Below are 23,429 nucleotides of genomic sequence, written 5' to 3' on the forward strand. Positions count from 1 at the left end.
GGACTTCTGTGGTATAAATGTTCTCCAGTTTGTGAGTCACCCACCCAGCAGTTATGGGATTTGATTTTATTGTGATTGCGCCGCTCCTACCGTCTCATTGTGGCTTCTCCTTTGTGTTTAGACATGGGGTGTCTTTTTTGGTGAGTTCCAGTGTCTTCCTGTCGATGATTGTTCAGTGGTTAGTTGTGATTCTGGTGCTCTCGCAAGAGGGAGTGAGAGCATGTCCTCCTACTCCACCATCTGGAACCAATCTCCCAGCAGGCAGATTCTTAACCAGTGCACCATCAGGAAAGCCCTAGATTTTTTTGATGATGGCCATTCTGACCGGTGTGAGGTGATACCTCATTGTAGTTTTGATTTGCATTTCTCTAATGAATAGTGATGTTGAGCATCCTTTCATGTGTTTGTTGGCAATCTGTACATCTTCTTTAAGGAGGCTTTTTAGACACTTTTTTTTTTTTTTTAATATTGTCAGCCTCCTACCCATGAAGATTTAATACCACAAATATACAGTGTATCTGTTTATGTACTGCATATATGTCTGCTTAATAACAAGTAAGGTATTTTAACCCCCAAGAACCAGTTTTTGCGCCCTTGGGACGATACTGCCCCATTGAGAATGCATGTTTTAAGCTAAACTGGAGGCAGTCTAAAGTCTAGAAACAACCGAGACCAAAACGTCTGCTTGCTGTCTCGCCTACCCACAGAAAATTTACCTTAGGCTCACATCTGATTGCTGAAGCCAGGGTTTCGTCATCTGGTTGTGATTTTGACTCACAGTAATAACAACATAATATTATGCACAGTATATACTCGTATATGTAATTCAAAGGTTTTAATACTCAATATTTATTCTTACTGCTTGTGATGTACTCTCTTTTTTTCTGTATTCCTTGAAAAGTAGTTTTATTGAGATAATTTGCATACTGTAAAATTCACCTGTTTTTATTTTATATATATTTTGTTTTAAAAAGAAATGCTTGTTGTGACCCACTGACTTGCAAAAGCATGACAGCCAGCCAGCAGAGCAATGCCAAGGCATAGCTGGTCTAGAGACTACCCACAGTCTACCAGAGAGGTGAGAGAAAGATGTGGCATAGTCCTAACCTTGAACCCCTGTAGTTACTGTAGTCATTGGATTTTGTTTTAGTAAATGCCCTTGAACTTGAACAAACTGGCTGTTTTACTCCTTGGTAGGGGTGAAGGCTGGAGAGCTCATGGCAGGGGAGGGCTGCAGTGAGCTTTTTAAGCCCGCAGGTAAAAACTGCTTTGGTGGCAGCCAAAGGGCTTGCCTCCCAAGGAAGGTGAAATGGGCATCTTCATTCTGTGTTTTGTGATGCCAGCACACATACCCCTCTCCCCACCGAAAGAAAGTGAGTGGGGAGATGGAGGGAGGGAAGATTGGGTTTATCCATAAGAATATTGGAGAGAGTGGAATCTGTATATTTGATTAATTTGCTGTCATTGATCTGTTAAAACGGGATAGAGCACTGAGGAAGTGAAGTAGGAAACTACTAAATTTTCATTAGGAGAACGGAAGAAGAGAGGGTCTGAAGAATGAGGTGTAGCTGTGCTTTGTTGGGGTCTATACATGGTCAAAGGGAGGCCTTGCCTATAGCTAGAGGGAATCAGCTGTGCAGACATGGAAGTGAGTGGTCGAAAGGTCCAGAGAGGAGATTTTGCCCCTGCTTACTATTTTTTTTTTGGTCGCACCTTGAGGCATGCGGGATCTTAGTTCCCTGACCAGGAATCAAACCTGTGCCCCCTGCAATGGAAGCGTGGAGTCTTAACCATTGGACTGCCAGGGAAGTCCCTGCCTCTGCTTACTTTTGACCCCGGTGCCAGGCAGGGCAGGAATATGATAGGACCAAACGAAACTGAGGCATCCCATCCCAGAGCAGCAGAATAAGAGCAAATATTCATGGAGTGCTTACTGCATGCTAGAAACTAAACATTTTATATTCTCAGATTTCATCTTTTAAAAGTGTGAGGCTGTAGGTTATGTTAGTGCTCCCCAGCACCCCATTTTATGTTGAAGAAACTGAGTTACAGGGAGGTAAAGAAACTTGTTCAGAGTCACACAGTTACTTGTTCTTACATGTAATGTAAATGCAGGGCACTGGAGACCCTGCCTTGAAGTGGTGAACCCACTGCCTCTGGGACCATGTCTGCTGCGCCAGACTTCTGAGGAGTATAGCCTACCTGGCAGATCCCGTGATCTTCATTTAAGTTGCTTAGTCTCCAGGTTGCTACCCTGAAGTTCACTCTTAGAGGCTGGTGACCACAATACTAAAAATAATATTGTCCTAGAGAATATTTATAGTTTTTTCACTCCCTCTTCTTGAGTACAGACTGTGCCTCATCTGGGAAATACCACTTATTTTAGGACTCTAGAGTTGGACATTTAAATGGTAGGACTTGTTAAGTGGTAGTCATATTTCAAGTTAGTTCTGCAGACATTTGCATGCTTCCTAAGTGCCCTGTGATGTACCCGGTGCCAGGGTGACAAATGTTATCACAATCTGGTAGGGGAAATAGACACAACCAATGTTTAAATTGCAGTGAAACAATGTAAGTAGAACAATAAAAGGAACATTAAGGAGTATGGGAGATTAGGAAGAACTTCCCAGAAGAGTTAACATTTGAGTTGTGTTTTGAAGGATGAATAGGAGTTTGCCTGGTAGGTAAGTAGTTGCAGAATAATTAAGTGAAAATTGCTAGAGAGATGAACAGAGACTTCCTTCTGATATTATTGTCAGTGTGTTTAGATTCTTAATGATGTAGTAGAAGGAGTTTCCAGTTGTAAAATCTCCCCTTTTTCCCTAGTGTCCTGAAATGCCGTTGGGATCCTATGCCTCAATGGTAGGGTTGGACACCTAGGGATTATACTTTGGGCTGGTTATAGGAGGGCCAAAATTGCTACCCATGTAGCACCTGCAGGCACGCTGCAACTCTGAGCAGAGTTTTCAACTTGTGTGAGAAGATGATGGTATTCCCTGCAGCCTAGCTCCAACCCAAGACTGATTGCAATTGCTCAGTGAGATTTTTCTTCTCTCATATGAAAATAGTTGATTGATTGCTGTTACTGAGAAGGTATTAGGCATTCAGCCTCAAAAGTTAATTGAGCACTGACTTTTTTATATGGCGGGTAGGTGAGAGCCATACACAGAAATTGGGTTTTTGAAGTATAACATGCATTCAGTGAAGTGTACAGATATCAAGTATACTGCTTGATGGGTTTTTACATGTGTGTATACCTTTGTAACCACCCACATTCATATCAAGATGGAGAGCATTTCCAGCACCCTAGAAGGTTCTCTTGTGCTCCTTCTCTGGTAATACCCATTACTCCCCCACAGTCTCCCCTTAGCACTATTCTGACTTTGTCACCAAAAATTAACTTTGCCTGTTCATGAACTTTATTTAAATGGAATCATACACAATGTACTGTTTTATATCTGGTTTCTTTTACTCAGCTTTGTAATTGTGAGATTCATACAAATTGCTGGAGAGCACTGATAACCTGTCAAACTGTTAGGAAGACACCCAGAATGTGATTTATGCCACTGAGAGTTGGTATGAATTTATTGGTGGCATTTGTTTATTCAGTACCCATTTACAAGTGCCATACACCGGGAGCTTTGCAAGGGCCTGGGATCAAAGATGAAGACATTCCTGCCATCAAGGACTTTCAGTCTAATGAAGGAGATAGACACATACATAATTAGACATAATACACATAATTAAAGTGAAGAATTGGTCAACTTTTATGGATGAAAATGGTTTTTGAAAGATTTTCTAGAGGAGGTGAAATGTCTTATGATTGTCAGAGGATTAAAATTTTTCCAGGTGGTCAAGTACAAGTGTGGAGATGTGAAGCAGCATGGTATCTTCAGAGACCTGCATTAGTGATGCTTTGACTTTAGATTGATTAAGATGTGTAAGACTGCCAAAAATATCACTTTGGGAAGAAATTTTGAGGGAAACTTTGGTGTGCAAGTTTGGCTTCTGTTTTAGGTGGAGCTGTGGGAGATGACCACTCTAGTGAACGGTTGTAAATGCATCATTATGGAGAAGTCAGAGAATGGAAGTCAAATTTGGTGATTGCTGTAGCCAAGGAAAAACTCCCTGCAGTGCTTTAGTGTTGATGTTGTGGAAGACTTCTATGAAGTCAGAGAAAACTACGGAGATGCTTATAATGAATGTGGTATTTTTTTCAATAATTGAGATGACTTGAGATGTCCCATTAAGCCATCGAAAATATCCTAAGGGTGGATTTTGATGCAACATCTCTCCTTAATTGTGGGGTTTTGTAGCAAAGTGTCTTCCCCCTTCTATCAGTTTGCTGGGGCTACCATAACAAAATACCACCGACTGCGTGGCTTACACAGAAATTTATTTTCTCACAGTTCTGGAAGCTAGAAGACCAAGATCAGGGTGGCTGGTTTGGTTTCTTCTGAAGCCGCTCTCTTTGGCTTGCAATTGCTCCTTCTCACTATGTCCTCACGTGGTCTTTTCTCTGTGTTGTCTGTGTCCTGATCTCTTCTTAAAAGGACATCAGCCGTATTGGACTAGGGCCCACTCCAGTGACCCCCATTTTTAACATAATTATCCCTGTAAAGGCCTGCTCTCCACATACTGTCACATTCCGAGGTACTGGGGGTCAGGGCTTCAACATATGAGTTTTAGGATGGGGGAGGACACAGTTCAGTTCATCATACCCATGATTCAGAACCTGCTCTAACATTGTTGGGCTGTGTGAGGGCTGTCACCTGGGAAACTCAGGGGTCAGAACCACGTCAAGACAAGTGGGGAGCAGTGTTGTAGACCAGAGTCTGCTGTGATCCCTGTGCGGGCTGGGCTTGCTCTTAAAATGCCGTCTCTGATTTCCTCGTGGCTGTCTGTGTACACATAAACCGGTGAGCCTTGGGTAATATGTCTAAAACTGTTAAGACTGGTATTTTGTCAATTAACAGAGGTTGAAAATAGGGACTAAGAAGAAAAGAACCCAACCTGTAAAGGCCAGGTGACTGTCACAAGGAAAGTGATTTCATAACTTTCATAACTCTTAATAATCTGTTCCAGTGCTGAACAAACCATATCCCTCTCCTGCCATTTAACCCTTTTCTTTGATTAGCTGAAGTTAAACAGCCTTGCCATTCTCCTTATCAAAACATTTGAATACCAAAGAGCTGTTTCTAAATCTGATCACCTTAAACTTCCTCCTCCTTGTGGGCAGAAAGTTGTTTTCTGTAGAGGATTTTTTTAAAAATTTTATTTATTTATTTATTTATTTATGGCTGTGTTGGGTCTTTGTTTCTGTGAGAGGGCTTTCTCTAGTTGCGGCGAGTGGGGGCCACTCTTCATTGGGGTGCACGGGCCTCTCACTATCGCGGCGTCTCTTTTTGTGGAGCACAGGCTCCAGACGCGCAAGCTCAGTAGTTGTGGCTCACGGGCCTAGTTGCTCCGCGGCATGTGGGATCTTCCCGGACCAGGGCTCGAACCCACGTCCCCTGCATTGGCAGGCAGATTCTCAACCACTGCGCCACCAGGGAAGCCCCTGTAGAGGATTTTATTTTGAATTTTTTGTTGTGGTGGCCACCTGAGAGGGTGGAGAGTGGGGATTTTTCTTTTAAGGAAGTATCTTAAGGAGGCGCTTTTAGATAGTCACCTCTTAAACTTGTTTCATTGGAGACAGAGAGAAGTCTTGTTAGGATGAATTTTGTAGGGGCTGCTTTTGTTTTAGTCCACATTGGGATTCTATGGTGGCAGATGAGGCTTGTTACAGGTACCTGGGAACTGGAGATCTGGTTTTCAGTGTAATAGTGTTTTCTTTTATAAGGAGTAAGTTAGTTGTTTGAAATGGGTCATAGTTCACAAGTGTACCGAGAATTTTAGTTAGTTTTTGAAGAAACAAAACTCTTTCAAATCTGTTACAAAGCAAAATTCAGCTGAGTAAATTTTAAAGATCCTATTGGCATTATTCGACGATTCATGAATTGGGCAGCATCCCATCCAGCAGACAGAAAGGAGCTCTAAAGAGCTGTACAAAATGAAAGACTTATTTGCAGAAGGGGGTGGGATGAGGAAGTTACTAGCAAAGAGTGGATTGTTTGTGGCAAGGTCACTTTCCTTTAGGGGACTGCAGGGGTCTATCAAGCACTAGGGCTGACCAGGTAATTCCAGATTGACTGGCTTAAGATTCCACTCCTGGGAGAGGTTGCAACTGTAAATTAGGTGTTAAGTCTTTGTTCCACAGGTGACTCCATTTTGGTTCAGTTGTATCTCTCTTAAAAAAGTTCTTTTCTGTTTAGTAAACAATATTTCTCATACCTTCAGCAAATTAAATGTTTTAACTTTCTACATTTTTCTACTTTGTTTCCTGCCATTTCGTTCTCCTCTACTCTTAGATTTGACTCCATCGCCTTTTTTTTGGTGGTCCTTGATTTTTTTTCTTTTTTACAAACTAAGTAGATAATACTATTCTTGAAAAGTGTTTTTTAAGCACAAAGGTGCTGACAATGCTCATATGCTGCGGATATAGGGCGCCTACGACTATTGGACCCACAACAGACTGATTTGAGATTCAGTGTAACTTGGTAGAGTGGTATGTTTTATTGGCACCTTCTATCTGTGGAAATCCTTGAGCATTTGCTGCCATATTATCTAGACATGTCTCCTGACTTTCTTGAGTCCCCCCCGCCCACCCTTTTTAAATTAGAAATATTAAACAAAATAATTCAGATAATATCCTACTTCTTAAGAGAAGAAGAGGTAGGATCCATAGGTAACATTGCACTGGGGAGTGGATGCTCCCAGTGTAGTGTGTCTTTGAGTCTTTGACCCCAATTCTTCAGTTTTCTCTAGTAGTATTTTACATTCCTACCCTTGCCATAACGTCATGGTGGATGGAATTATGTCCCTACTCCTTGATTTTGGGCTTGGCTGTATGACTTGCTTTATAGGCCAGTGGGTTGTTGGTGAACATGATGGAAGCAGAGGTCTGCAGTGTGCTCATGCTGGTGGGCTTGTCCTCTTGTGCCTTTGCCATCACCGTGAGAAGAACCCTGAGTAGCTGTAGCCTCTTCAGTGTGGGCCTCAGAGTGAGACCATAGAGCAGAGCCACCACAGCACATCTGTAGCTTAAAGCAGAGCCAACGCAACTCAGATGCCTGAGGGAAAATTAAATGTTTATGCCAGTGAGATTTTGTAGTTTGTTGTTGTACAGCATTACTGAGGCAATAGGTGACTAATACAGTCACCCTGCTGCATCCAGGACAGTTCCAGGGCCTTAGTAGCAGGCTTTCTTGGATGGTCTCTCCTCCTACCTGGCCATTTACAGGATTCTCAGCTGGCCCACCCAACCCTTTTCTTTCCACCTACTGTTTTCCTCATTCTACCGTATTGTTCTCCTCTACTTTATAGTTTCTGCTTACTTATATATTATGTTCTCTCCTAACTTTTCCATGTCCAAAGCCATTCATGACTCCTCCAGTTTCTCTTACACTCATAACTTCTCAGCTCCTACTCCTGTTGCTTATGCCTTATTCTTTCCATTTCAGATTTCTGAGAGAAAATCGACTTTGCCCAGCAGGTTTTTTTTCCACCCCAGAAATGTCATGTCCTCAGATGTTGGCCTGTTTAGGCACTGGCCGCCCTTAGGTTAGGGGCCCACCTCTGGTCCGGTTAAATGTGTCAGGGACGTGTGGGGATGAGGGACATGTCTTGAAACACATGAGTGCCTAATACTACCTTACTAATAGAGGCTGTGAATGTGTGGAAAGCTTAGTGATAAGACAAGTCTTTTACACAGTATTGTATGTCATCTGGGGATTTTAGCTAGTACTGAAGCTTGTCAGTTTCTGGCCTCATCATTTCTCCAGAGGGGAAGCTTTTAATTTGGCTTTTGCAAGTTTAAAATTTTCTGGGGCTGCATTCCATTTTTCAGTTTCCAAGTTCCAAGATAACCAGCCATACAGCATGAGTTCTCAGGATGAACCTCTTTCGAGGAAAAATGTGAGAGAAGAGACCTTCTACTAGGAAGGAAAGCTGACTCATGGCAAAACATTCCAAAGAGTTGAGAAGAAAATAAGTTGGCCTTATTCTGAAGTTTTAGGCTATTTAGGCTTTCTCATAGCTTTTCTGTATAGGGGAAGAGACTGGTCAAGTTAAAGCTGATTTATAGCAGTTATATGGTTGTGCTTAATTTAGATTTATCTCTTAAGTATTTATGTTTTGGGGTACTATTATAAGTGGTACTTTAAAAATGTTAATTTACAGTTGTTCCTTGCTAGTATATAGAAATACAGTTGGCTTTTGTATGTTGATCTTAAATCCTATGATCTTATTAAACTAATTTACTGATTTTAGAAACTTTATTGTAGATTCTTTGGGATTTGCTGTATTGATAGTTATGTTGAGTGCAAATAAAGACAGTTTTATTTCTTCCTGTTTACTCTGTATGCCTTCTATTTCTTTTTCTTGTCTTATTGCACTGGCTAGGACCCCAGTATGATGTTGAAGTGATATGATGAGATTAGACAACCTTGCCTTGTTCCTGAGTTTAGGGGAAAATTATACAGCCCCATTAACAGTAGGTTTTGTGTCAGTGCTTTTTATCAGCTTGAGGAAGTTCACTTTTATCCTAGTTTCCTGAGAGTTGTCATCATAAATGAGTATTGGATTTTGTTACTTTTTGTGTATCTGTTGAGATGATCATGTGGGTTCTGTCTTTAGTCTGTTGATACAGTGAATTACATTAGTTGGTTTTTGATGTTGAATCCCTCTTGCATACCCAGGATAAATCCCACTTGGTCTTGATATATTATCCTTTTTATACATTGCCATATTCAATACGATAGTATTTTGTTAAGGATTTTAGTGTCTTTGTTTTGATCTTTGTCTTTGACCTGTGGCTTCTTGTATTGCTGTTGCTGGATTTGGTGTCAGCATAATGCTGGCCTCATAAAATTAGATGGGAAGTGTTCCCTCTTCTTCTGTTTTTTTGCAAGTCTATGTAACATATTGGTATACAGGAGATATTGCAGGTTCAGTTCCAGACCACTGCAATAAAGCAAATATTGTAGTAAAGCGAGTCACACAAATTTTTTGGTTTCCTAGTGCATATAAAAGTTATATTTATACTATACTATAGTCTGTTAAGTGTGCAATAGCATTATGTCTAAAAAACAATGTATGTAACTTAATTAAAAAATACTTTATTGCTAAAAAATGCTGACCATCATCTGACAACACAGGGTTGCCACAAACCTTCAACTTGTAAAAAATGTAATATCTGTAAAGTGCATGAAGTGAAGTACAATAAAATGAGGTATGCCTGTAATTTCTTCTTTAATTATTCAGTAAAATTCACCACTGAAGCTGTCTGGGCCTGGAGTTTTCTTTATTAGAAGGTTTTTAACTACAAATTCACCATCTTTAATAGATGAAGGCTGTTCAGGTTTTTTTTTTCTTTTTAAGTGAGCTTGGCTAGTTTGTGCCTTTTGAGGAACTCATCCATTTCATCTAAGATGTCCAAATTTAGAGGCACGAAGTTAATATTATTTTCCTTTTAACTGTGTAGGATTCCTAGAGCCTCCTTTTTGAGTCCTTATGTTGGTAATTTGTGTCTTTTCTCTTTTTTTCTTGATCATTCTGGCTAGAGGTTTATCAACTTTATTGATCTGTTCAAAGAACTGGGTTTTGGTTTCGTTAATTTTTCTATTCTTATTTTTCTGTTCTCAATCTCATTGATTTTTGTTCTTATTATGATTTCTTCTACTTTATTTTTTTTAGACTTTTTAAAATATTCTTTTTCATTATGGTTTATCACAGGATATTGAATATAGTTTCCTGTGCTATACAGTAGGACCTTATTGTTTGTCCGTCCTATATGTAATAGTTTACATCTGCTAATCCCAAACTCCCAGTCCTTCCCTCCCCCACCCCCCTCCCCTTGGCAACCACAAGTCTGTTTTCTATGTCTGTGAGTCTGTTTCTCTTTTGTAGATAGGTTCATTTGTGCCATATTTGTCTTTCTCTTTCTGACTTACTTCACTTAGTATGATAATCTCTAGTTGCATCCATGTTGCTGCAAATGGCATTATTTCATTCTTTTTTTATGGCTGAGTAATATTTCATTGTATACATGTACCACATTTTCTTTATCCATCCATCTGTTGATGGACGTTTAGGTTGTTTCCATGTTTTGGCTATTGTGAATAGTGCTGCTGTGAACATAGGGGTGCATGTATCTCTTTGAATTATAGTTTTGTCTGGATGTATGCCAGAAGTGGGATTGCCGGATCATATGGTAATTCTATTTTTAGTTTTCTGAGGAACCTCCACACTGTTTTCCATAGTGGCTGCAGCAACTTACCCCTCTACTTTAATTTGATCTCCCTTTTTAGTTTCTTACGGTGGAAGCTTAATTCAAGTGAGCCAGGTTTTTTTCTTTTCTTTTTTTTCTTTTTTTTTTTTCTTTAATAAACTTTTAGTGCTATAAACTTTCCTTTAGGCACTGCTTAAGCTGCATCCCGTAAATTTTTATATGTTGTGTTTTGATGTTCATTCAGTTAAAAATATTTTCTAGGACTTTGCTGGTAGTCCAGTGGTTAAGACTCTGTGCTTCCACTGGGGTGTGGGTTTGATCCCTGGTCAGGGAACTAAGGTCCCACATGCCATGCGGTGTGGCCAAAAAAATTGTTTTTCTTATTTCCCTTGTTGCTTCCGTTTTGACCCAGGGTTGTTTAGAAATGTGTTTTATTTCCCATTACTTGTGGATTTTCCAGATACCTTCTTGTTGATGATTTCAAATTTAATTACTTTATGGCAGAGAATATACTCTGGTGTAATTTCAATTCTTTTAATTAAATTTGTTGAGATCTGTTTTATGGCCAAGAATATAGGTTATATTGGTAAATGTCCCCATGCACTTGAAAAATATTCTGCCTTTGGGACTTGCCTGGTGGTGCAGTGGTTGGGAATCCACCTGCCAATGCAGGATCGGACACGGGTTCAATCCCTGGTCTGGGAAGATCCCACATGCCGCGGAGCAACTAAGTCCGTGTACCACAACTACTGAGCCTGTGCTCTAGAGCCTGCAAGCCACAACGAAGAGTAGCCCCCACTCACCACAACTAGAGAAAGCCTGCATGCAGCAACAAAGACCCAACGCAGACAAAAAATAAAAATAAATATTCTGCCTTTGTAGGGTGGAATGTTCTGTAAATGTTAATTAGGCAAGTTAGTTGATAGTGTTATGCATACCATCTATATCCTTACCCATTCTTTGTCAACTTGTTTTATGAATTACTGAAAGAGGAGTGTTGAGTCTTCAAATATAATATATATAATTATATGCTATATATGATTTAAATTATAGTATATATATTTTATATATATATTTCTTTGAGTTCTATCAATTTTTGCTTCATGTGCTTTGACGCTCTGTTGTCAAGTGCATACATATTAAGGATTATTATATCTTCTTGATGAATTAACCTCTTTGTCATTATGTGAATGACTCTTAATATTCCTTCTTCTGAAGTCTACATTGTTTGATATTAATGGAGCCTCTGGCTTGCTTTTGATTAATACTTGCAGGGTATATCTTTTTCCATCATTTGATTGGAAATTTCATTTTCTATCTTTTAACTTGTCTTGAAAGTAGATTTCTTACAGAACATATGTAACTGGGTCTTGTGATAATCTCTGCCTTTTAATTGAGATGTTTATTTTTTTTAAGTCTTTATTGAATTTGTTAAAATATTGCTTCTATTTTATGTTTTGACTTTTTGTCCGGGCATGTAGCATTCCAGCTCCCCGACCAGGGATCGAAACTGCACCCCCTGCGTTGGCAGACGAAGTCTTAACCACTGGAGCACCAGGGAATCCCCTAATTGAGATGTTGAGATTATTTACATTCAACATAATTACTGATATGGTTGGATTTAAATCTATCATCATATTAGTTGATTTCTCTTTGTTCCATCTGATCTGTTCCCCCTTTTCTCTTTATTTCTTCTTCTAGACTGAGAGGTTTTAAACCCTCATTTTATCTCCATTATGGGTATATTAGTTGTACCTCTTAAAAAATTTTTAGTGATAGCCCTAGGGTTTACAATATACATCACAGTCTACCTTCACATAATATTATACTCTTTCACATTTCACATGCTAACAATACAGTGTGCTTCTAGTTTTTCCCTTCCATCCTGTGTGACTATTGGTGTTGTGTGTTTTACATATATTATAAACTCCACAATACACTGTTACTATTTTTGCTTTAGATAGTTTTGGAATAATTAAAAATATGGGGGAAAGGTTTTTTATATTTACTTACATTTTGATCATTTCTGGAGCTACTAACTTTTATGTTAATAGCTGGATCCTCATTTTTTGTCTGGTATCATATGCCTTTTACTTGAAGAACCTCTTTACAATTTCTTGTAGGGCGGGTGTGCTGACATTGAATTACCTCATCTTTTGTTCATCTGAAAAGCCATTATTTTGCCTTCATTTTTGAAAGATATTTTTGCTGACTATAGCGTTCTGGGTCGTGAAGTTTTTTTTTTTCCCCCTTTCAGTACTTAAAAGGTATTACTCCGTTATCTTCTGGATTGCAAGTAGTCTGTTGAATTTTTTTTTTTTTTTCAGAAGGTAATGTCTTTTTCCTCCAGCTGTTTTCCAGATTTTCTCTTTAACTTTGATTTTTAGCAGTTTAACTGTGAAGTGTCCAGGTATGTGCTCTGTGTTGTATTTATTTGTTTGCTTATTGTTTATATTTATTCTGTAGGATTCTCTGAGCTTCTTAGATCTGTGGTTTGATGCCTTTATTTTTGGAAAATTCTCAGCCATTTTTCCTTCAAATATTATTTCTGCCTTGTTCTCCATCTCTAGTTACATGTCTGTGGTATCATTTGATCATATCACAGCTCTTGAATGTTCTTTGTGTTGTGTCCTTCCTATCCCACCCCTATTGCCCCCTCTTTGTGTTTTAGTTTGGGTGATTTCTAGTGATCTGTCTTCAAGTTCATTGATTCCTTCCTTGATTATATTGAGTGTTCTGGTGGGCCCATCAAAGGAACTTTTCATCTCTGATACCTTTACAAAAAAAGATAGCATTTCTGTTTGACTCTTTCTTACATATTCTAACCTTCTGTTGAAATTTACCATCTATTCATGCATATTGTCTACTAAATTCTTTAACATGTTAAGCATTGTTATTTTCAGTTCCCTGTCTGGGTCATCTCTCAGTCTGGTTCTCTTGATAGCTTTGTCTCTGTTTCATACCCACTTAGCTTTTTTGTATACCTTGTAATGTTTGATCAACTGCTGGACATTATTATAGAACAGTAGAGCCTGAGTTGGACATTAAATATTGATATTGAGATTACTATTACATTAGGGGTAGGTTTTTGGGGTAGGAAGGTCATCACATTTGTGCATATAAAATATTCAGGACCTGTTATAGCACTGGGAACATAACTTTACTTTTTCCAGTTATAAAATTTTACATTTCTATAACTTACTGTTCTTTTTATAAGCATCCCTAGGAGTTACCTTATCAGGACTTGCCCTCATAGTTGCTTTCTCATTTGTTTCTGCTCCCACTGTACCTGAAACTCTTCCTTAGTTCTGTTGGCATCCACACCAAATGCCATTTGTTAGCAGGTTTGTCTTTTCTCACTAGACTATGATTTCTTAAAGTAGGTAGAGTGTCTTATTCGTATTTGGATCGCTATGATCTTTTAACTACATTTTAAATATATATATATTTGGTTAGAATTGAATTGATTTTATTAAATGATTTTTATTCCTTAGCCAGAAATCCACACTGCCACCACCCACCCCTCGCCACCAGTTAGTGGGAATATTGTCTCTGGTTTTCCACAGTCAACTGTGATGTATCTAAAAACTGCTCTGGGGTGAAAAGTGAGGCCTGGACGTGGATGAATTTATGAAGAAGTAGCTCTTTCATTACATTTTTTTTTCCTCTACTAGTTTTATATGTATATTTTGTCTCTCTACCTTGACGGTAAGGTTTAGAGAGGAAATAGCTGTCTTCTGCTTCTCCTCTAGTGTCTTTTAGTAAGTAGCACAATGTTGAGCACACGGTAGATGCTCAGCAAATAATTAAATTAAAAATTTCTGGGATTTAATGATACTAATGGATTTTGGAATGAGTTGCCAATAGCTTTTCTTTTTCTGTTTATCCCTAAAAAATTTTGGGTAATGATGAGGATGATATTTTTCCATTCCTTACTGGCTCTGTTTTCTTTGGCAAGTTTCTTAACATCCTGTGCTTTGGTTTATTCAACTATACCATGGGAATAATAACAGTACCTATCTCATAAGATTATTATGGTGATTAAGAAAAATAATGCAGTAAATGTTAGTTGCTGCATTCTAGCTTCTCAGTTATTATTAGCAGTGCATGTTAGAAGGGCATCTTTAAGTTTTTAGACGCTCAGTTCTTTCTGTAGGAGGGTTTTGCTATCTGAAAACCATCTATCTCAGGATGGATAAATATAACTACTTCTGTATTGAATAAGGAAGTAACCTTTGCTCAGAATATTAACAACAAAAAGGGAGCAGAGCTAATTAATTTCTACCTTGTTAGCAATAATGCAATGTTGTACCTTCTCTCTATTCCCAGGGGCATAGAGATCAATACAGAAATAGAGTTCCCAGATCAGCCTTCCCTAGGACCAAAGGTACTTCATCTTACAGGTCATTTTTTAAAAAAAATTATTTATTTATTTATTTTTATTTTTGGCTGCGTTGGGTCTTTGTTGCTGTGCACAGGCTTTCTGTGGTTGCGGCGAGCGGGGAGTACTCTTCGTTGCAGTGTGCGGGCTTCTCATTGCGGTGGCTTCTCTTTGTTGCGGAGCATGGGCTCTAGGTGCTCGGGCTTCAGTAGTTGTAGCAGGTGGGCTCAGCAGTTGTGGCTCACGGCCTCTAGAGTGCAGGCTCAGTAGTTGTGGTGCACGGGCTTAGTTGTTCCACGGCGTGTGGGCTCTTCCTGGACCAGGGATCGAACCCATGTCCCCTGCATTGGCAGGTGGATTCTTAACCACTGCGCCACCAAGGGGAGTCCTACAGATAATTTTTAGTTACAGTTGACCGTTGAACAACACGGGTTTGAACTGCACGGGTCCATTTACATGCAGATTTTTTTTTTTTTTTTTGCTAAATATGTGCTACAGTACTACATGATCCATGGGTGCAGAACCTTGGATATGGAGGGTCGACTGTAAAGTTATACATAATTTTCAACTGCACATGGGGCGTCTACACCCCTTAACCCCACATTGTTCAAAGGTCAACTGCATATTTTAAAACTATATTAATCCTTACCTTTAGGCATTATTTATTGTTGTTTATTTTTACAGTCTCTTCCTTTTTACCACCATTATTGACCAAATCATGTTCAATAGATAAATAAAGCCCAGGGGGAATTACAGAAAGGTGATGATAGCCTGGTGAGAGTTATTTAAAATATTTGGCAGACAACTATTGGGAAAATATTGTTAAAAGTGGTAAGGTGCAATTTTCTGGATTCACTGTTTTCCTTACCTAACAAGAAGGTACAAAACACACAATTACAGATGAAAAAGAATTCTCCTTTGCATAGCCTTGGTGCCTGTATTACTGAACCCCTTTGTTAGATTATTGATTATGATACTTGAACAGTACTCTCTTCTCTAAATTCAGTACACTACTATTATATGTGGGATAAGGATAATTTTTCACATACTTTTTAAGTTTTGGAAGGAAACAGGTGATATATTTGACCTGCAAATCTGTGGTATAATCAGTTAATGTTTTAACTGCTGTGATACCAAGTATAAGGTGATAATAACATAGCACGAACTATGTTAGGAGCAATGGGAATGGAGAAGGGATTGAAAGAAGGGAAGTTTAAATAAACTTTTTTTAACCACAGCGATTTTTTGTTCATTTTACTAAAGAGTATTTCTTATACAAAAATATTTATACGAATGTTGGAAAAAACTGGAAAGTATAGATAAGCTGCTAAAGACTTAGGAATACATACACGCCATTAAAAAAATACGTATTTTGGTAGTCAGTTTCCTCAAATAACTTTTCTCAGGGTAAAGAGGCTTGAAGAGTTCAGTTTGGTGTCAGGACATCCTGTTTGCACCTTGGTAATAGTACATTGCCTAATGGAAAGCACACCTCGAGAGGAATGTTGTAAAGAGAATTTGTGCTGACAAAAGAAATCTGCCCAAAGTATCTCACATACAGTCTTTAGGGGCCACTACTGTCGGCTTTTTTCGTGTTTGTTTTACATAAAGGCTTTCTGCAGTTTTTCATGCCTCGTGGATGGTGGCCAAACTTAGATTTGGTTATGAATTCCTGTCTCTTCTTTCCTTTAACCTCGAAAAAGACAGTTTTTATTATGGGAAATTTCAAACATACACGTAACTGGAGAGAATAATACAGTGAATCCTCAAGCCATTCTTATGTGTCCCTTCTCACTTTCTTTTTGACCTAGAGTATTTTGAAGAAAGTCCCGATAACCTGTCATTTCACCTTTAAATATTTAGTGTGTATATCTGTTGGACAGAAAAGCACATTATCATACACATTAACAGATTCCCTATAACCTAATTCCTTAACATTACCTAATACTGAATCTCTTCCCTTGATTTTTCTCAAAAATGGCTTTTTACAGTTAACTCTTTGAATCAGGTTCAAATAAGGTCCACCTAATGCATTTGATCGATACATACCTTTAATTTCTTTTAATCTGTAATAAATCCCCTCTTTGTTGTTGTTGTTGTTTCTGTTACGCCATTTATTTGTTGAAGAAACTGGATTGTTCCCCTTCCCCACATTATGGATTTTGCTGATTGTATCCTTGTATCATATAACATGTTACTCTTTCACCATATTACCTGTAAACAGGTTGTTAGATTTGGAGGCTTAACTATTTTTGTAATCATTCAGATTTTTTATTATTCATAGGTGGTATATTGTACTTCCCGTTCACATTAGAAAGCCATAATGTTTGACTGTCCTACTTTGTATGCTAAGATTAATTGGCGGGTTCATGTTGGCATAGCCTTTTGTTGTCAAGTTGTATGTATTACCCCGTTTGGCCAACAAAAATCCATGGGGTGACTTTCTGACAGCCTGCTGATTTCCAGGTCTGTCCACCTTTCATCAAATGGTCCTAATTTAACCCTAACTGACGATTGTTGCCTGAATCATTTATTTCACTATTGTTACACTTTAAGAAGACAGAGACTTGTAGAAAATGAAATGAAAAAATTTGGCTAAGAACTTTAAAAAAAACTGAGAGTAAAATGAGGTGTCTGAAAAATTCGTTGAGGCAAAGTACTTTTTTGTCTGATTATGTTTAGTGAAAGAAGTGTAGAAAGGAATGTTTAAAAGTTGTATGTTTAGGAATTCCCTGGCGATCCAGTGGTTAGGACTCTGTGCTTCCACTGCTGCGTGGCATGGCCAAAAAAAAAAAAAAAGTTGTATGTTTAGGTAAATTCCCCTCCATTTATTTGTTTTTGAATGAGTTATCTTTAACAGATTTTACTGGAACAGTTTTTTTTTTTTAACATTTATTTATTTATTTGGCTGCGTTGGGTTTTAGTTGCGGCATGCGGGATCTTTCATTGCATTGCGGCGCACGGGCTTAGTTGCCCCGCAGCATGTGGGATCTTAGTTCCCCGACCAGGGATTGAACCCACGTTCCCTGCATTGGAAGGTGGACTCTTAACCACTGGACCACCAGGGAAGTATGGGAACAGATTTTGAGCTAGACTCCTGCTTTTGGATTATCGTGCATTTGCGAAATATTTTTATCTACGTTGTGGTTTGTTCCAAGGATAAGAAAGTTCTAAGGTTACTTTGGTTGGGGATTATGGATCATGAATCCATATAGGTCACTTGAATTCGTATAGTTCATTTTTTCTCACTGCTGTAGTCACATATTTTTCTTGTTATTTTATCTGGATGGCTGTTGTATAAATATCAATAGTAATATTTAACCTTATATAGTACCTCCTATGTGCCAGACACTGTACTTTGTTATTTGCATGTACTAGTTTATTTAATCCTTACATGATTATCATCCCTGTTTTACATATGAGGAAACTGAGTCAGGGAGATTAAGTGATTTGCCTAGGTCACGCAGCTAATAAATGGCAAGAGCTAGAATTTTGACCCAGACAGTTCGGTTGCAGTATTTATGTTCTTAGCAGAAGGACAGAGTGGATTATGTAGTGTCTCTGTTACTAGAAAAATAGCTCAGGTGCACTGTCCTACTATCCCTAGAGGATAATCTATATTTGTATATAAATAATCTGCATATATACATGTTTAGTTTGCTTGTGTGTGTATATATAGAGAGACACATATATACACATAACATGTCCACTTGGAAGGGCAAGTATGTAGGGTTTTCCCTTTAGGAAGGTTCTTCTTACTCAGAAACCTTTTGTGAATCTCTTAACTGGACCTTAGTTGGAGGTGGCGGAAACAGCCCTCAGACTCTGGTATTATCAGTTGGGGTAGAATCAGGCGGTCAGAATAGATGGTAAGTTCACAAGAGAAACTTGGCAGACAGCTTGAGGTCACAGTCTGATTCACACAGGATATTACTCTGGCCATTGGACCCTTTTTGCTTTAGAGTTCAAGCTACTTGCTCTCTGAACAGCCACCTGGATCTTAGCTACACAATTTCAGGTTGTTTTTGGAGCAGAAAGCCATATAGCTCATATCCAATACCATAAAAACAATTTTTCAAATTCTGCAAATCATAATAAATAGCAGCCATAGGTCTCAGTTATAGAACTAAGAGTCAGGAGGTTCTATAGACTATTTGTCCCAAGTATATCTCTGCTATCTCTTTGCTAAGTAATTTTTTTTTAATTGAAGTACTGTGTCTCATATTTCAACAAATTGTGAAATAATTTTCTTCCCCTCTTTTGCGTCCCCCATTCTATTTCTACTTGAGCAAGTAAATTCATTATTTCTACCAAGTGTCAGTTCAAATGAATAATCTGAGCGGTCATGTTCTTTCACCAAAAAAGTCACTGCCTTTCTTTATGTTTTTATATTCGAATGGTGCTTATTTTGTATTAGTCTGTTAAGAAGTTAATCTGTGTGGATAAGAAAATGACTAGATCCTCAAGGATCTGAACATTGTTGTAACAATCTGATGTTTTAAGCAGTTGGGTATCACTGATAGGGATGAGTTAATACAAAACTATGAGGAAGGCTCCTCAGGTCAGGAGCTGAATGAGCTGGATTTATCTAGTGTCTTTTAGTCTGTGTGTGAAGCTTCCAGCAGTTGTGTACCAGTGGTAAACTTGAACAGGAAAGGCCTCAAGGGATTGATTCTCTAGGTGTAAGAGCGAGGGTGGATTTAAAAACAACATATTTCTTAATTTTATTTATTCTATTTACATATTCAGATATTGACACTTTTATGTAATTTTGGTAATCATCATTGCATGATTAAATTTTCCCAAATTTATAGAATTTCTTAAAGTACTTAACGCATTTTGTTAAAGATGTTCATGCCTTCTAACAGAAGCAGATTTCCTAAATTATCCTCTTGACTTCCATGCATTCTTTCCTTTTTAGTAAGTTTCTTTCCTTTTTAGTAAGTTTCTCTTGGAGAAAAAAAAGAATTTTTTATTACCCTTCTATATTTAAAAAAAAAAACCTAGCTTTCTTATTCACCTGGAGAATGGAGAACTTGGTAAAACAGGGAATATGTTAGTGTTTTTGCAGGATTCGTTTCCCATAGTTTTTTTTCTCTTGATGTGTGGTTATTATATATACTGGGTCACGGAATTAGACAATTTTAGGGCCTAGGATCCTTAGGAAAGGGTTTTTAAAATCTGAGGTCAAATATACCCTCATTTTAAAGTTGAAGAAACAGAGTCGATTCTTTAGCTTCATTGGTGACTGTCCTGTATATCTGCTCTTGTTGGTTGCTTAGTGAGGTGGCCAGCTCCTCAGAGATAAGATAAACCATAAAACCAGAGGGAGATGTTGAATTTGGTGTAATAGAAATTCAAGATGAATATTGTGTTGGGCACATACTAACACAATTCTGGCTAGAATTGAGTTAAGAAAGACAAGCTACATGTGAGTTACCCTCATGTGGCTGAGTCCGTTCCAACATGGTGCCAAACTCTACAGTGGGAGGTTGGCCTCATGTCTGGCCTGTGTAAGTGGGCCTTGGCACCAGTCCCTTGAGCAGGTGGTCACAGCCGGAGCAGTAGAGTTGGTCTCGCTCGGTATGCATGATGTGAACAGCAGCAGCTACATCCTTGAGGAAAACTTGAGGTTGTTTCCTACAAAGTTGGTGATGTTTGTACAGATATATATTTTTTACTGACCTTCTTATAAACTCTTTCTTGGTTCCCATAGTTTTGAAGTTGTTTCTTAAGGGCTTACAGGAAGAACAGTCACATCATATATAAATAATAATTTTGTATCTCTCTTTCTAGTTTATACATCTCATAATTTTCCCATGTATTCTCTAGAATGTCCAGAGCAATGCTTGATGGATGGCGTCCTTGTCTTTTTCCAGACTTCTTAACAGGAGTGCCTGTAGCATTTCACCATGAGATTTGATTTGGTTTTGGATGGATATTTATGAGTCGATACTACTTTAGCTAGATAAAGTGTCTTAGTTCAGCTTTTGATTTTGCAAATTAAGGAGGAAACAACATAGAAAGTTCAGGAGAGAGCTGAAAATATGTGAGGTATTAAATACATGGGGATATTTATCCTAGAGAAGAAAAAACTATGGGATAATTTCATTATCCTCAAGTATAGGTAGGACCTTTGCTGGCAAATTAAAGCTTCCAGGTGATCTTTGAATATGAGAAAACAGTCTAATGCTTTGGGGATGCTACTGGGACAGAGCACCACTAGATGTCCCTACATACTCTCACTGGGCAAAAGCACTGCACCCTTGAACCTGAAAGACAAGCTTCCTTCCTCCTGCGATGCCCCTCCAGCGCCCTCTACTGACCACAAGCTTAACATCACGCTTTCTGTAAAGGGAAAAGGCTTAAAAGAGTCCAGAGCATTATCACAGAGCAGGTACTGAAGGGTGAATTTGGAGTTGAGAGGCAATAAATTGATAACTGGCACTGAAGCCAGACACAAGAGTACGTACTCTATAATTACACTTTTATAAGGTACAGAAACAAGCAAAACTAATCTGTACTGTTTGAAGTCAGGCTAGTGGTTACCCTTGGAGAAAAGTAGTAGTGACCAAAAAGGAGCATGGATGGGGCTTTTGTAGTGCTAAGAGTGTCCTCTTTCTGGATGTGGATGCTGGTTACACGGGTGTGTTCAGTATGTGAAGAGCTATACTTATTTTAATGCATATTATACTTCAATAAAAGTAAAAGTGTGGTACGGTCTGATTCCAAAAGTATAAACTTAAAAGCAAGATCCAGATCCAGGCTAGAACAGGGAAAATACAAAATAATCCAGGGTATCTCAACTTTATTTATTTTTAAAATTACTTATTTATTTATTTTTATTTTTGGCTGCGTTGGGTCTTAGCTGTGGCACACAGGATCTTTCGTTGCGGCGCGTGGGCTCCAGAGCACGCGGGCTCTGTAGTTGCGGCACGCAGGCTCTCTAATTGTGACGCACAGGCTCAGTAGTTGCAGCACGCGGGCTTAGTTGCCCCGCGGCATGTGGGATCTTAGTTCTCTGGCCAGGGATCGAACCCACGTCCCCTGCATTGGAAGGTGGATTCTTAACCACTGGACCACCAGGGAAGTTCCTCAACCTTATTTTTATTTCTTAAAACCTGTTTGAGGGCTGTTCAACTTAATGTCAAAAAACAGGTATCTAGAGCTGCAGAGTTGGAAAGATGGCAGAGGAAGAGCCAAGAAAAAAGATCCCTTTGGTTCCAGAAAATCTCCTGAAGAAGAGGAAGGCTTATCAGGCCCTGAAAGCCACCCAGGCAAAGCAGGCGCTTTTGCAAAGGAAGGAGCAGAGGAAAGGAAAAGAGATCAAGTTTCAGCGACTAGAATGGTTCCTACATGATTCCTGGCGGCAACTACGTGACAGGGTGCGACTCAGACGACTAGAAGTGAAACCTCATGGCTTGGAAGTGCCAGATAAACATTCCTTGGCCTTTGTTTTACGCATCGAAAGGATTAATGGGGTGAGTTTACTGGTGCAGAGGACCATTGCAAGACTTCGCCTGAAAAAGATTTTCAGTGGTGTCTTTATGCAAGTAACTCCTCAAACCATAAAAACGCTTAGTATAGTGGAACCTTATGTGACCTGGGGATTTCCAAATTTGAAGTCAGTTCGGGAACTCATCTTGAAACGTGGACAAGCCAAGGTCAAGAATAAAATCATCCCTTTGACAGACAACACAGTGATTGAGGAGCACCTGGGGAAGTTTGGTGTCATTTGCTTGGAAGACCTCATTCATGAAATTGCCTTTCCGGGGAAGAATTTTCAGGTGATCTCAGGGTTCTTGCGCCCTTTTCAACTCTCAGTGGCCCGCCACGCTACCAAGAATAGAGTGGGCTTCCTCAAGGAAGTGGGCTCACCTGGCTATAGAGGTGAACGCATCAATCAGCTCATCCGGCAGCTGAACTAAACCCAGCATATCTGAAAGCACAGTGCATTGGAAGCATATGTTTTTGTATTATGGAATTGTTACCCAGTATCTTCAAGCAAGATTATTTTCTGCTGTATCATCTTCAGAAACTGGAGGGGAAGGGTCAGGGAAAAGATGGTGATGTTCAGGGCAGGCACTTTTCATCCCACTTCAGTTCCAAGAAAAGTGCCTGTGTGTTTTCTGCAAAGACCGCCGTCCACCTCTGAAACCAGCAAAGGACTTGTGCCATGGAGGAGGGAGTCCTGTTTTATCACACCTGTCCTGGGATTTAATGTTGGTGAACAAACGAATACCCACATACCAATACCAGACAGCAGTGGACCAGGCCCAGGGGCATATTGAACCTGGGGTATCCAAGGGCCTTGTTTTGGAAAGAACTTGAAATACAATTAGAAAGAAGCACACAAAAACAAAAACAAACAAACAAACAAAAAAAACAGGTATCTAATTCATTCAGCAAAAAATATTAGGGCTTCCCTGGTGGCGCAGTGGTTAGGAATCCGCCTGCCAATGCAGGTGACACGGGTTCGAGCCCTGGTCCGGGAAGATCCCACATGCCGCGGAGCACTAAGCCCGTGCGCCACAACTACTGAGCCTGCACTCTAGAGCCTGTGAGCCACAACTACTGAGCCCATGTGCCGCAATGAAGAGTAGCCCCCGTTCACTGCAACTAGAGAAAGCCTGCATGCAGCAATGTGACCCCACGCAGCCAAAAATTAAAAAATAAAGATAAATTTTAAAATACATATATATATTAATTGCCAGGCTA

At 39.1% G+C, this 23,429-nt stretch overlaps 2 protein-coding genes across 4 annotated transcripts in view; both read left to right on the plus strand.

Moving 5' to 3' along the window:
* Nucleotides 1-23,429, plus strand: part of CHD6 (chromodomain helicase DNA binding protein 6) — a 208,893-nt gene that overhangs the window by 23,553 nt on the left and 161,911 nt on the right. Inside the window, exon 1 of one of the 3 annotated variants that reach the window (XM_059898586.1) lies at nt 14,694-14,717. The exons of the other annotated variants lie outside the window; for them this stretch is intronic. The gene's annotated coding sequence lies outside the window, so the exon portion shown is untranslated. Of the gene's footprint in view, nt 1-14,693; nt 14,718-23,429 lie in introns of those variants that run through there. 3 annotated transcript variants of the gene reach the window in all.
* On the plus strand, nt 21,884-23,058 carry LOC132348864 (large ribosomal subunit protein uL30-like). Its single transcript, XM_059896794.1, has one exon. It carries the CDS (start codon nt 21,896-21,898, stop codon nt 22,637-22,639), a length of 744 nt encoding a protein of 247 aa, XP_059752777.1. The 5' UTR covers nt 21,884-21,895; the 3' UTR covers nt 22,640-23,058.

Source organism: Balaenoptera ricei, chromosome 15, assembly GCF_028023285.1.
Source record: "Balaenoptera ricei isolate mBalRic1 chromosome 15, mBalRic1.hap2, whole genome shotgun sequence".
In the NCBI taxonomy this organism is placed as follows: Eukaryota; Metazoa; Chordata; class Mammalia; order Artiodactyla; family Balaenopteridae; genus Balaenoptera; species Balaenoptera ricei.

Coding starts and splice junctions, on each gene's coding strand:
- LOC132348864 (XM_059896794.1), top strand. CDS start 21,896: ATGGCAGAGGAAGAGCCAAGAAAAAAGATCCCTTTGGTTCCAGAAAAT.